The following is a 14,372-nucleotide window of genomic DNA, read 5'->3' as shown; positions in this document are numbered from 1 at the left end:
GACTGTTTATTAGGTTTGTTTGTGTAAAAATGCTAAAATTATCACAACTGGCCTACCATGGTTGCTCAGTTGCCTACCATGGATATTCAGTTGCCTATCAGTGATGCCCACTTGCCTACAATACTATAAAATTGACCTACCATTGACGTCCAGTTACCTGCTATTGATAATTAGTTACATATCATTACTGCTTAATTGTCTAACTTGGCAAATTAGTTGCCTACAATTATCTGCTTATCATTGTGTTTTTCCTAAGTTGCCTAAAACACTATGAAGTTACCTATCGGTGATGCTCAGATGACTGGCATTTTAAGATCGTTATGAAACCCGAGTATCACACAAAAAAGTTAGCTACTTTTGGGGTGTTTTTGTGCAACTTCAGTGCATTCAACAAGCAACTCATGTGTGTTTTCCATCATTATATCTGGAGATTTCAATAATTTTCACGAGCAACTCATGCAAAAATTATGAACAACTTGTGTAGGCTTGTGGGCAACTGTCTGATCCGCCCCTATGAAACTTCTCATCACCCCCTATGCAACTTATCATCTGTCTCTACTTATGCAACCAGTCAACACCCATGACATTGCTAGCTAACACCCACGTGCTCGGTAGCGTTGGCCGATAGACTCCCCCAGAAAAGGAAAGAATAATGCTATCACACCATCCATCTTCACATAGTTTCGAAATTTGAAATCATGATAGGCAACTTATATCCCACAAAAACTTTTCAGCATTGTAGGCAAGTTAGGTCCCTTGATGGACAACTTTCATACTATTTTAGGCAATTGGGGTGTGTAGGCAACTTCGTAGCAATATAGGCAATCTGGTTTCTGAGGCAGGCAACTTAGAAGCCGTGTTAGACAACTTTCCACTCTACGGTAAGCAACTTTCACAGTATCGTAGGCAACTAAACTATCGACAACTTAGTTTTTGATGTATGCAACTCAACAACCATGATAACCATCCATTAGACTATTGCACACAACTATTCGTAGGCTAGTAGGTGAATCACTAACACACACAATGCACTTCATCTAGCATTAAAGTTGCTCCAGTTTAGCACTAGAGTTGCCTCATCTAGCATCAAAGTTGCTTTAAAAAAGCATCAACATATTCATATGGGATCTAGTTTTGAAGAGTTCATCACGAGGAACCCAATGATGAAAACGGGTCATAATTCCAACACGCAGTTTGAAAGTTATATTTTGAAATTTTCTTGTACTGAAATTAATGCATGTTATGTCATCGTTGGGTTCATATGGTTGGTCAGACGAGTTTATGAAAGATCAACATACTATAGTAGATGAATCTTTCCATCTATGGGCAACTTAGGATAATGTCAAGCTACTCGTTAGTCATGACACGTAAATATTGTGCCCTTGCTTATTATTGTTTTCCTAAGTTGCCTACAAACACTCTGAAGTTGCCTAACAGTGGTGCTTAGTTGCCTGCCATTACTTTTTCAGTTGCCTACAATACATTGAAAAGTTGTCTATAAGTGTTACTAAGTTGCATATCTATGAAACTAAGTTGCTTAGCATACCAAAAAGTATTTTATGCAACTAAGGATGATGTTAAACTATTCGCTAGTCATGGCAGGCAGCTGATAAATATTAGCCTAGCTCGAAAACTAAGTTGCCTACAATACTATCGACTTAGAGGCAAAACTAAACTAGTTATGGTAGGTAACTTAGAGGTGAAGCTAGCTAACTTCAAAGGAATTTTCGATGATACACAGTCATCCTACGCAGACTGGTAGTAAGTTGCTTTCCTATAGCACTGAAGTTGCTTCCGTTTCATCCGAAGTTGCTCATAAAAAAAGTTAGTGAAACCTAGCCGTGAAAACAAATTTGAGTTTCGATGATCGGTTCAAAAGTTATAGCTTTTTGAAATTTTGAAAACGCAAATTAAATGCATGCGACGTGGGATCTTGTTGGGAAATCACGACATGAATGGGCGCACTGAGACACGGTGGATCAGCTCCTTTTTCTGTGCGTTAGTTCCTTTCTGTGGGCTGTGTATTGGAACCACGTGCGAGAAAGAGGCGGGAGACAGGAACATAGAATTTCTTATCGTGTAGCGCGTGCGCCCGCCATGACGAACGAGCGCAGCTGCGCGTTTAAGATTTCAGGCTTATATTTTGATATGGATATGGAGGTAGTACCTGGTAAAAATGGATCTCCTCCTCCTGGGGTATTTTTTAAAACAATTTCTGGGGTATTTTGGAAGGACTTATTTCGATCGGGCTTTCCCTAGTCTAGTGTTCCGAAAGGATTCCATTTTCGTTCGGAAGGATCTCTCACTCTCAGGGTCGGGCTTCTCTTCACTGCAACTTTTTCTTGGCAAGCCTTCCTCCTCGCAGGCTCGCCCACACCACACCATCCACCGGCTCCGCCTCCGCCTTCACCCGCCATTCCGGTAACAATTTTTTTTCTGGTCTCCTCTTCACTTTCCCCCTACCGGCGAGCAGTATTTCTTCTCGGCTCCACCCACGCAGTTCGCTTTCTCTCGTTTCCCACAGGAAAGGCGCGGCTGCTGGTCTCTCTAGGGTTCGTCGGCCCGGCGCGGGGGTGCGGCGGGGGACCCGTGCTTCTGCTTCCGCACCGAGAGTATGGTACGGCGATCTAACCCTACAGCTACATTATTCCCGCTTCCTCTGTTGATGCTTTGCCTCGCGTCGCGGCTCGCTGGCTGTTGTGGGGAATTTTGTTCCCCATTTCCTCCTGCCTTTGGCGGGGTTAACTAATTTCCCTGGCTCGAAGGACCCGTGGTGGTTTTGCCATTGGGCAGAGTCCAATGGCTCGTTTCTCTCATTTTTTAGAAGCAATCGATGGTGCTTACTCTTTCCAATGTCGCTGCAAATCTTGATGTGAAATTGATTGATCCTGGAAGTGAAACTGCCTTTGGGGGACATGTCACTTGTGCATGGTGTTCAGTCTGTAGACCCCTGTTTAGGGCGCATCGATCCCGAAGTGTCTTCTGTATATATGCTCTGAGTAGCTTGGATTTGCATGTGAGATGCCAATCGCGGCTTGATTGCTTTCGTAGGAACTTCGATTCATCTCATCTATGTTTGGAGTGTATGATACCTTGCTGGATGGTTATCTAGTGTTCTGATGTCCTGTGACCTGGTTGAACCTGACTATCTGAGTGTGCTCGCTGTGGCGCTTGGCAAATTTTGTTCAATTCGATTAGGAAGACTCTGGGTGGCTTTGCTGGTCGCAAGGCCCAAAGGCGCTTATATGTTACTCCCTCCGTCCCAAAATTCTTGTCTTGGATTTGTCTAGATACGGATGTATATAACACTAAAATGTCACTAGATACATCCGTATCTAGACAAATCTAAGACAAGAATTTGGGACGGAGGGAGTACTTGGAAGCAATTAACAGTGCTCTTTAGGGCTCACTCTTTCTTTCAACTGGAAATAATTTCTATCTGAGAACTGGTGGAAAATAAACAATAAAGTGGTACCTGCCATGATATTTGGTCTGTAAACCCTTTGTTGAAGTACATTGGTTCACAGGTGTTCTGGGTGCCTGGACAATAATTATGCTTATGCCGTTTCAAAACCAACTTGCTTACCAGCATTTCTTTATGCAAAGTTTAGCACACCCCAGATCTTACTTATGGGCTGTGTGCACTTAGCTATGCAGAGGCCAGCTGTCAACTCTTTCCGCTTTTATTGCCTTGATGCGGCATTTTGAGTCAATACAATCTCCCTTTATACTAGAAAATAAAAGATCTTATTTGTGACATTATCACAGGCTGGAAGGCACACCATTGTTCTCGTGCAACCATCTCCAAACAAAGCGTCCAGAACTTTTATGGACTTCAGTTCACTCAACCAAGCACTGGATGGTCAGTGTTTTCTCTCATGCTCAGCTCTTGAATTATTAATGCAGTTATATGAATAAATTTTACTTTGCTGTCTGATTGTGCATGTGTTGTTGACTATGAGGTTATCATGGGATTCTAAAGATATGCTACTGTTTTGCATATGTCTCATTAGTTCATCTATTCCTTGCTTCAACTCTATAGAAGTAGTCATCAGCCATCATCGTTTAGTAGAACTTGGACTGAACGTTCAGGAATTCAATTTCTAATGTTGTTTACTGTCTTAATTTTTTGGTACCAGTAACCTTCGTGGTTGGCTTCTTACAGTGTGCACTGTGCCAAATGTTTCAGAAAACTGAAGTGATATCTGTGTAATGTTTAGGCGAGACAGATCATTAGTATGCTTAAATGTTTAATGAGACAAGATCTCAGTGTTCAAAATGTTCAACAACAGTTGAAATGACCACTGATGTATGTAAATTATCACATGGTTTGGGAGTCACATAACAGCAAATCACAGGATTTTGCTGGTCCTTTTAGATAATTGTGGGGTTGTGTACCTATTCGGCTATTCGTGCATGCAGTGACCTGGATGGCAGTTTTTTTTAGACAAAAGACATCTCAATTATGATGCCCGGTCTATAGAAGACCAAAGGTTCAAAATCTTACAATCCAACAGAAAGGTAAAGGGCTGGGGTTACCAGCTTACAGAGACAAACACACTAGCAGAAGCACTAGAACAGGGCCTGAAAACCCAAGAACCAACACATCAGGAAACAAAAACCACTTCAGATCACATCTATCATGCCGCTTGGGTCCTGGTGAGGTGTCGATTCCTGCTTCAGCTTGGTAATCTGTGCCTGAATACACAACCCTGTCTTCTTGATCTCCTCCTGTGTCCTCCCCTTCCACAGAGGCATCCACTTCTGCAGGTGAATTATCGAAACAAACAAGTAGTCAGAAGGATGAATAGTAGACTTCTTCTCAAAGATAATCTTATTTCTCATTTTCCAGAGCGCCCAAAATTGGACAGGAAGAACGATCCAGATAATCCTAAAACTATCCCCTCCCCCTCAGTGAAGCTAATAAGCTCTCCTCTATTACTAGGCCACCACCAGTTAAACATCTCTTTCAAACAACTCCAGACAAACCCGCAGTAATGCACTGTAAAAACATGTGGTCTGCGTCCGCAGGTGCTCCAAAAGCGCGCACATCCCATTTCCTGGGCATCTCCTTTTTTGCAATTGGATCCTTGAAGGAAGTTTATCCAACAAAGAGTTTCCGCATGAGATTTTCGTAGGAAGTTTTAACTTCCCCAAAACTCCTTTTGAAATTAATGTACCCCTTTTCCTGCAGGACAAGCTTTTGTGCATAGAACTAGTTGAATAATTTTGTGCAAATTAATGTACCCCTTTTCATAGGAAGTTTAACTCCCCAAAACTCCTTTTTGTGTAAGACGCCAGCTAACCTCATCCTCTCCTCTGAAATCAGTACCAGCAATCTCAGCTAACAAAGTAAGCCATAGATTTGAGTTCACCTCATCCAAGTTAGTCCTAAAGGGGGCAAACTATTCCCCTGAGGCTTGAGCTTTAGATACCTTGAGATCTGGGTCACATCATTTGCTGAAAAGAGCTGGAAAATGTTTGCAGTAGGGGTCATTTTCTAACCACAGATCATTCCAAAAGGAAGTTCTCTCCCCATTTCTCACATGATTGTAGTTCCCATGTTTGGAAATAAGTTGGGGTAGGCTAGAGGTGAAACCCATAAGATCTTGCGACCAACTCATGGCTCTGGCACATGGATAGCAAGCCTCCACGCACCCCTGTCCATAGCTAGTTCTTTGGTGATACTCCAATCCTTCAGGTCTCTCTTAACGGATTCCTTCCATGTCAAATTCGGTCTACCCCGACCTCTCTTGACATTCTCCGCACGCTTTAGCCGTCCGCTATGCACTGGAGCTTCTGGTGGCCTGTGCTGAATATGCCCAAACCATCTCAGACATGCCCAAACCATCTCAGACGATGTTGGACAAGCTTCTCTTCAATTGGTGCTACCCCAACTCTATCTCGTATATCATCCTTCCGGACATGATCCTTCCTCGTGTGGCCACACATCCATCTCAACATACGCATCTCTGCCACACCTAATTGTTGAACATGTCGCCTTTTATTCGGCCAACACTCAGCGCCATACAACATTGCGGGTCGAACCACCGTCCTGCAGAACTTGCCTTTTAGCCTTTGCGGCACTCTTGTCACAGAGAATGCCAGAAGCTTGGCGCCACTTCATCCATCTGGCTTTGATTCCATGGTTCACATCTTCATCAATTACTCCCATCCTCCTGCAGCATTGACCCTAAATATCGAAAGGCGTCCTTCTGAGGCACCATCTGCCCATCAAGGCTAACCTCCTCCTCCTCACACCTAGTAGTACTGGAACCGCACATCATGTTCTCGGTTTTAGTTCTACTAAGCCTAAACCCTTCTAATTCCAAGGTTTGTCTCCATAACTCTAACTTCCTATTTACCCCCGTCCGACTATCGTCAACTAGCACCACATCATCCGCAAAGAGCATACACCATGGGATATCTCCTTCTATATCCCTTGTGACCTCATCCATCACCAAGGCAAAAAGATAAGGGCTCAAAGCTGACCCCTGATGCGGTCCATCACTTGTTCGAACACTTGTCACAACATTATCGTACATGTCCTTGATGAGGGTAATGTACTTTGCTGGGACTTTGTGTTTCTCCAAGGCCCACCACATGACATTCTGTGGTATCTTATCATAGGCCTTCTCCAAGTCAATGAACACCATATGCTAGTCCTTCTTTTGCTCCCTATATCTCTCCATAAGTTGTCGTACCAAGAAAGTGGCTTCCATGGTTGACCTCCCAGGCATGAAACCAAACTGATTGTTGGTCTCTCTTGTCATTCTTCTTAAGCGGTGCTCAATGACTCTCTCCCATAGCTTCATTGTATGGCTCATCAGCTTAATTCCACGGTAATTAGTACAACTCCGAACACCCCCCTTGTTCTTGAAGATTGGTACTAATATACCCCGTCTCCATTCTTCTGGCATCTTGTTTGCCCGAAAAATGAGGTTGAAAAGCTTGGTTAGCCATACTATCGCTATGCCCCCGAGGCCTTTCCACACCTCAATGGGGATACAATTAGGGCCCATCGCCTTGCCTCCTTTCATCCTTTTTAAAGCCTCTTTGACCTCAGACTCCTGGATTTGCCACACAAAACGCATACTGGTCTCATCAAAGGAGTTATCCAGTTCAATGGTAGAACTCTCATTCTCCCCATTGAACAACTTGTCGAAGTACTCCCGCCATCTATGCTTAATCTCCTCGTCCTTCACCAGGAGTTGGTCTGCTCCGTCCTTGATGCATTTGACTTGGCCAATATCGCTCGTTTTCCTCTCTCGGATCTTGGCCATCTTATAGACGTCCCTTTCGCCTTCCTTCGTGCCTAACTGTTGGTAGAGGTCCTCATATGCCCGACTCCCGTGCTTCACTGACAGCTCGCTTTGCGGCCTCCTTCACCATCTTTGTACTTCTCTATGTTGTCTACACTCCTATTCAGGTATAGGTGTCTGAAACAATCTTTCTTCTCTTTAATCGCCTTCTGGACATCATCATCATTTTGGGAAAGTGTGAGTCCGCCTATGTTGTCTCAACATAGCCGGTCCCAAGCCCCGTAAAGGAGGAGGGTTGTGATAGGCTTGGCGAGCCAACGTAAAAACTCAGCCACTCTCATATTTTCTCCCCATGCATCGGCAGCCAATGACATGCTGCCTCTAGGTTCAGCCCCAAACTGTCTCTTGTAGAAGTCAGATATGCTCAGAGAGCTCCTGTTTAGCACTAATCACCTTTTCCCCATCAATGAATTAAAGAAAAGATAGAACACTTTCTTCTCCTTTCGTTAGCCACCGCATGAAAGTAAGCTGTCTTACAGTCACCCTGAGTTGAACAATCCATTTCCCTCTCCCCCTCTGCTGCCAATAAGCTTCTTCTGCTTTATAAATACCGATCAACTCCTGTTGCAAGCTGCCATTCCCCAGCAGTGCCCAGAACTATCAAGAACACTATCTTTCCTAACTCTTACTTCTCTCCCAAAATTAGCTTCCAATCCGTCAGAACTTTTCTAAGCTCAATAGAACAGAAGTTCCAGTCACCCAACGCATTACACCTCCTATGTTGCCAGATTTAGGAATTCTCCCCATTTATAAATAACTCGATCTTTAAATCCCTCCTCTGGTAGCCATTGTTTTTCAAAGAACATTTTGTGACCATCTAACTCAGAGGATAGAGGTAAAGGGAACCAATTCTGGTCACAGCTTGCAAGTTACAAAGGGTAAACATGGCTCCTAATCACAAGATATCAGCACTCTATTCAACACACATCTAACATAATCTAATTGCTTGTTAGTCCAAGTAAATCTAGCTTCTCCCCTAGATAACTATCAGATTCAAATTAGCAATAGAAGAGTTAAACAGATCAATCAATATCTGATTGATATTATCCGAGTTTTTTCATGCGCCCCCCTAATAAGATTGAACCCCCTCCTCACCCCAATAACAATGAGCACATTGGAACCTCTGATTTATTTTCAAGCCCCTCTACAAACTGATCAGCAGGACCATACACCACAATTAGCTCCCATTTTCTTCAGGCCCTGTTTGGATTACCGTTTTTCTTTTAAATACACCTGTAAAAAATACACGTCTGCTCCCACCGGTTTTGTTTCCAGCCGGAAAACACTTGTGTCCGGTAAGATACACTTATAAATTTAGTACTTCCGTATTAAATTACACCAATACCAAGCGCGGCCTCAGGTCCCTTTGGAATAGTTACATGCTAAGGAAATATCTCCGCTTTGAAATGTTACCTACTTCAAAAAGATCATCATTACCTCCAGCTAGGATTCCTCCCCGGATCACCCATGAACTAAGCACCACACAAACTGGTGGGTTCCTGGAATGCAGTAGGTACAGCAAAACCGTATCTGCACTGCAACTGCACTTATTTACGTTCATTTCTTTAGCTACCGTCATTGTAGATCTCCATATGGACAACCAGATGCTTTTCTTTGATTGAAGCAAGTCCCGCGTATTTGTTCATTTCTTCAGCCACTGTCTTTGTAGATCTTAATATGGTTAACAGGGCTCTTTTGTAAACGACAGGTATCTGTGCCCGTTATGAAAAGAAAATCATGGATATCAACCCGATGGCCAGGAACTTCACTTATGACATCACCGACCTCTACAATTTCATCGATGGCCTAGCGGACATCAGCGCGCTAGTGTGAGTACAACTTCACGTTAAACTTTCAAAGCATTGAATCACAAAAGCAAAACGACTAACCATGATGTGGCCTGCCCCTGCAGGTATGATCATCAACTCCAAGCTTTTTTGCCGTATGACAGGCAGTGGATAAAACAGAAGATGTTCCAGCACCTCAAGAACCAGGCACGGCAGTAGCCAGCCGCTGGTTCTGATTAACAAAAGCAAGTGTACAAGGTGGTATGTCTGTTGTCTGTAGTTTCAGATGGTGTGAGAGACCTAGGGTTCATGTGCTAATTGTAAGAGAAGATGATCGATTTGCTTGGCTATCTGCCATTTCTGATGCGACACCGACACACCGTAGTACTCCCTCCGTTCCTAAATACTTGTCTTTCTAGGCATTTCAACAAGTGACTACATACGGAGTAAAATGAGTGAATCTAAACTCTAAAATATGTCTACATACATCCGTATGTGATATTCATTTGAAATGTCTAGAAAGACAAGTATTTAGGAACGGAGGGAGTATAAATGAAAGGCTTCTGCCTGTGTGTGTCTGACCATGAATGGATGAGCAATTACTATGATAATAAATCGATCACTTTGTCTTCAAATTTGGCAACACTCGGTCCTCATTCAAATTTCAGTTATTCAATGAGCTTGGGAAATGAACTTATGTGTCAAGATAGAAGCTCTTATGCAAAGTCAATTCTTCCACATAACATACGCTAGATCTGTACTTCGTTTTTTTACCGTCAACTCTGCCATCCAAAAATGAGGTAAAGAGGAGACGGTTTTCACCACCAAATTCTGCCAGTGCCTGTGATATACAGGGTTGGTAAATGCACAGGCACCACGTCTACCTGTAGAGCACCACGTGTACTGAAATACTAGCACTTCACACCTACAAAGAACAATATTCTCAAAACGCCAAACTTTCAACCACAACCTTGGTGAAAGTTACAGGAAAAGAATATGCTAACCAGGGATGGTTCTGTGATAGAGAAGGAGATGAAGTTACTGTTTTAACTCAACTGAAGAGAGCAGGAAAGAAACAATGGATAGGAAAAAAAAAACTGCTCAATACAATAATTGAATGGACTGATATTTGTATTATTCTATCTTGTTTTACATTAAGAAAAGAAAGAAGAAGAATCTCGCAAAAAAGAAAGAAAGAAGAAAATGTATGCTTCACTTGCTACTCAGCTGCTTTTACCTATACAAAATACAGATAAACAGGCGGTAAGAAATTGTGTACATTCCTAGCAACAGCTACCGAAGCGTATAATCAGATGGTCGGGGCGTAAATGAATCATGAATCAACCCTCTTACGAAAAAGATGATCACCCAACTGTTCTGTTCGTGTTCATCAGTGGGATCAACTCTACATCCCCTCCTACATCATCAGTCACTTTGATTCTCTCATCTTGAACATCCTCAACGGAAGGATGACAACCTGAACCATCCGCAACAAGGACGGAAAACTCAACACTGCCTGATCCATCCTTGACAGCTTCTGTAGATTCGTCATCATGGAGCATCTCCGCAGGAAGGAGCGTCGAGTTCTGGTCGCTTTGAGGAACAAGAAACAGTAGCATCAGCGGAAGTAGCCTCGAGACGTTTCTGATCAATACAACTGCCCAAAGGTTAGTGAACTCCGATCGAGTCACATTCAGCGTGTGCAGCAGCAGGCCACCCCACCAGGCAGACATAAGCAGCCCCACATTTTGTATCGACATGAGCAGGGCATAGAAGGTTCCTTCGATGCCCGGAGGACAAAGCTTGGAGCAAAGCACGAGAACCGGCATCCACTGAAGCTTGCCGACCATTACAGAAACGCCGCAGTCGATCACCGCGAAAACGTAGTCTGGTATGCCGACCTTCGTGTTTAGTCGGGTCACCAGCGCTAGATCAAGCATCCCTGTCAGGCTTGACAGCACCTGACCCCATAAAAGCATGCTGCGGAAATCATAGTCCTTTAGAGCACTTTGGTATAGGACAACCCCGAGTAGTGAACCCACTGCACCGACTGCATAGATCACACCAATAAATTCCTGTCACAATGAAAATGTTCCGTAAGTTTCTTCGGCAACAAATGAGTATCGTAAATCTCAATGTAACCAATATAGCACATCCATGCACATTTTTACCATATACTATTACTCCCTCCGTTCCACAATACATGCCTTCCATTTGTCAAAATATAGATGTATCTAGACATGTTTTAGTATATAGGTACATCCATTTTTGAACAAATGGAAGTCAAGTATTTTGGAACAGAGGGAGTACACGATAAAGGGTTAGGATCTGATTGAGACTGCTATTTTGGAACATTTGAGCAGATTGGCAGATCATCTTCAGAAGCTTATTAGTCGGATTTGAACGTACATTGCTTTAGCTATATTAAGATAGTACACAAATACCATGTTCATCTACTTATGGAAGCTACATAAATCAATTAGGTTGCATCAAAGTGGTATCTGGTTGTCTTCCAGCCAGAGAGTTCTGGCCAGATAACCAGATTGGCTTCTAACTGAAACACCACCTGCTTATAGAGATTTAACCATTAGTATCATGCTATTCTTTTTCAGACTCCTAGTCTGTGACGATGATATCTAGGGTATGTGCACACCTCAGAAAATCCTGGTCCATTTAATCGATCTGTGTACCAGTAGAACATCCCTCCTTGGATGTCCAGGCTTAGATTGAGCGAAACATATATGTACAAACACGGCCGCCAGACTTCAGGGCACTTCAGTGTTGTCCCCGTTGACCGAATTGCTTTGTAGAACTTCTTATGAACCTGATTCAGCAGAGGCCTTAGTGTGCAAAGACTGCATTCAGCAATTCAACCCAACAAAAAGTGGAGTGTGCTGTCTGAGGCTGACCTGCTTGTAATTGAAGTTTGTCACTCTGCTCTCCTTCAGGAGAATCCCAGCTGAGAACACCAGTGCTGAGGGGATGCTCAACAAGCCAAGAGCCCCCTTCAAACAACAAGCACAAGACATATCATCCGCCGAGAACATCGAATTCGCATGTCGCGGCATGTGAGAAACAAGAATTGATAGCATATATATTAGCTTAACAGGGGGCTCAACGGACCTGAGCGCCCATGGAGTGGACAAGAAGGCCGCTGATGGAGTACCCAATCAATGACCCAAATGAGGAGCAAAACCCGCACAGGCTCTGCATGTCGGCGGCGAGCGGCGGATGTGTTATGCTGTTCTGCGCAACCAGCGCGTCCAGCGTCACGTCGGCTATCGCCGCGCCTGCGCTCTGCGCCGTGAGGGCTAGGACCGCCGGTATGAGCCCCAGATTGCTTTGCAGGGAGATCATAAGCATGGATGTGGCGCCAATCACGCCTGCATTAGCCTCAGAACACGGAGCATCAGGATACCAACCGTGAAATGATGTTCAGTGTGGTGGAATCAAGAAGAGATCCCCAAATATTTTCACCTGCGAGAAGGAAGTAGGGGCGGCGGCGGTACCCGGCGACGGGCACGACGTCGGTGAGCAGGCCCCAGATGGGCTTGACGACCCACGGCGAGTCGACGATGCCCTGGTAGAACTGTGCCGCGGACGGCTGGAGGCGCAGCACGTCCTTGCTGTAGTACGAGGCGGCGACCACCCCGACGGCGTTGCCCACGCCCTGGCAGGCCCCGTAGACGGCGAAGACGGCGAGCACGAAGCTCCAGTGCAGCTCGCGGGAGAGCCGCCGCAGCCAGCGGAAGGGGGAGGCGACGCCGCATTCGGCGCTGCCGTCGCAGGGACCACTCTCGGCGCCGGCGCCGCCAGCTTCTTCGAGTGGCCCGCCCTCCTTGGCGTCGGGATCCATCATAGGAACAGCAGCCCTCGAGGAACAATTTCTTCCGAGGCTTCTTGGGGATCTGCGGCGAAGCCACCGGAAACCGCGCGGCAGGAATGCGAGCCGCGGCGACCGGGCGGTTGGCCGCCGGGAGAGGCCGACGAGCACGAGAAGCGTATATTTTCTTGGTGAGCTGACTGGCTAGCGGTAGCTGAGCACGAGGCGTAGTGTTCGATGGGTTTACCCGAGTTCGCGGTGTTTGGTTTGACTTCGGCTCGCAACTAGTTTCTACACTAGAGAAGAAACGCTCGTGTCGTCGAAAAATCAGGGCGTTCTGCAGACACAGTCGCCGGAGTTCATCAGAGATTGGGAATCAACGAGAGGGAGAGGAAGTGAAAGACCGTGGTGATTTTTCTGATTTGATTTGCCGGCGGTTAGCGACGGTGATATTGAAAGGCATTCACTCGCTATCAACAGATGATCCAGGAAATGGAATCACACGTGATGTCACATTCTTTGCTATTGCTTTTTTTTCTTTTGCTAGGAAAAGGGAGTTTTATTCCAAAATAATAGGGTTATAATTCAGAGGTAACAATTTCTCGATACATGGAGGACCTCTGTTCATCCAAATAGCCGTGCAAGATTCAATACGACTGTAAACGTCCAATCGATCTGCTACCCTATTTTGCTCTTTTCTAATTTTCTGTGGAACAAACTCCTTGTTCGGGGAACGAAGCATGAAAATCAAAATTTCCTACGAACAATCAAGATCTATCTAGGAGAAGCATAACAATGAGCAGGGAGAGTGTGTCTACGTACCCTCGTAGACCGAAAGCGAAACCGTATATAACGCGGTTGATGTAGTCGCACTCTTCGCGATCCGATCACGGTCCAACCGATCTAGTGCCGAACGAATGACACATCCGAGTTCAGCACACGTGCGGCTCGATGACGTCTCCTCTTTCTTGATCCAGTCAGAGAAGGCAAATAAGTAGATGGGATCACAACCAGCATGACGGCGTGGTGGTGATGGTGGCGGTGGAGTCGAAATACCGGTAGGGCTTCGCTAAGAGAAAAACCGTGGACGAGAACTATGCCGAGAGGGAGAAACGGGGCAGCACCAAGGCCAATGTATTGGGGTGCCTTGCTGCGCCCCCTCCTCTATATTTATATGCGTGGGAGGGCTGAGAGTCTAGCCCTACTCCTAGTAGGAGTTGGCGCCAAAGGGGGTGAGGACTTGGACTCCCAAGTCCAATTCTATTCTTGCTAGGACTCCCCTTCCCCCTCCTTCCCTAACCGCATGGGCTTTTGAGGACTTGGTGCGCCTGGCCCAACAAGGTCAGGGCGCCTCCCCTCAACCCATGCCAGCCCTTGGGGCGTGGTGGACCCATTTGTGGACTTCCGGACCCCTCCGGAATCCTTCGGAACCTTCTGTAA

At 45.2% G+C, this 14,372-nt stretch overlaps 2 protein-coding genes across 2 annotated transcripts; one reads left to right on the top strand and one right to left on the bottom strand.

Moving 5' to 3' along the window:
* The first annotated feature begins 2,181 nt into the window (after positions 1-2,181).
* LOC123053788 (enhancer of rudimentary homolog) lies at positions 2,182-9,744 on the top strand. Its single transcript, XM_044477338.1, has 5 exons — positions 2,182-2,421; positions 2,525-2,617; positions 3,769-3,862; positions 9,031-9,151; positions 9,235-9,744. Exons 2-5 carry the CDS (start codon positions 2,615-2,617, stop codon positions 9,326-9,328), a joined length of 312 nt encoding a protein of 103 aa, XP_044333273.1. The 5' UTR covers positions 2,182-2,421; positions 2,525-2,614; the 3' UTR covers positions 9,329-9,744.
* A 478-nt stretch (positions 9,745-10,222) lies between these two features.
* On the bottom strand, positions 10,223-13,288 carry LOC123053787 (probable folate-biopterin transporter 2). The gene is made up of 5 exons (XM_044477337.1): positions 12,587-13,288; positions 12,233-12,492; positions 12,019-12,114; positions 11,763-11,933; positions 10,223-11,184 (listed from the first exon to the last, which is right to left on the bottom strand). The coding sequence occupies exons 1-5, from the start codon at positions 12,966-12,968 to the stop codon at positions 10,474-10,476; spliced, it is 1,620 nt and encodes a 539-aa protein (XP_044333272.1). The 5' UTR covers positions 12,969-13,288; the 3' UTR covers positions 10,223-10,473.
* Between the last annotated feature and the right edge of the window lie 1,084 nt (positions 13,289-14,372).

The sequence above is a fragment of the Triticum aestivum genome, chromosome 2D (assembly GCF_018294505.1).
Source record: "Triticum aestivum cultivar Chinese Spring chromosome 2D, IWGSC CS RefSeq v2.1, whole genome shotgun sequence".
Lineage (NCBI taxonomy): Eukaryota > Viridiplantae > Streptophyta > Magnoliopsida > Poales > Poaceae > Triticum > Triticum aestivum.
The sequence above is the reverse complement of the archived record's forward strand: the minus strand, read 5'-3'. Positions and strand labels throughout refer to the sequence as shown.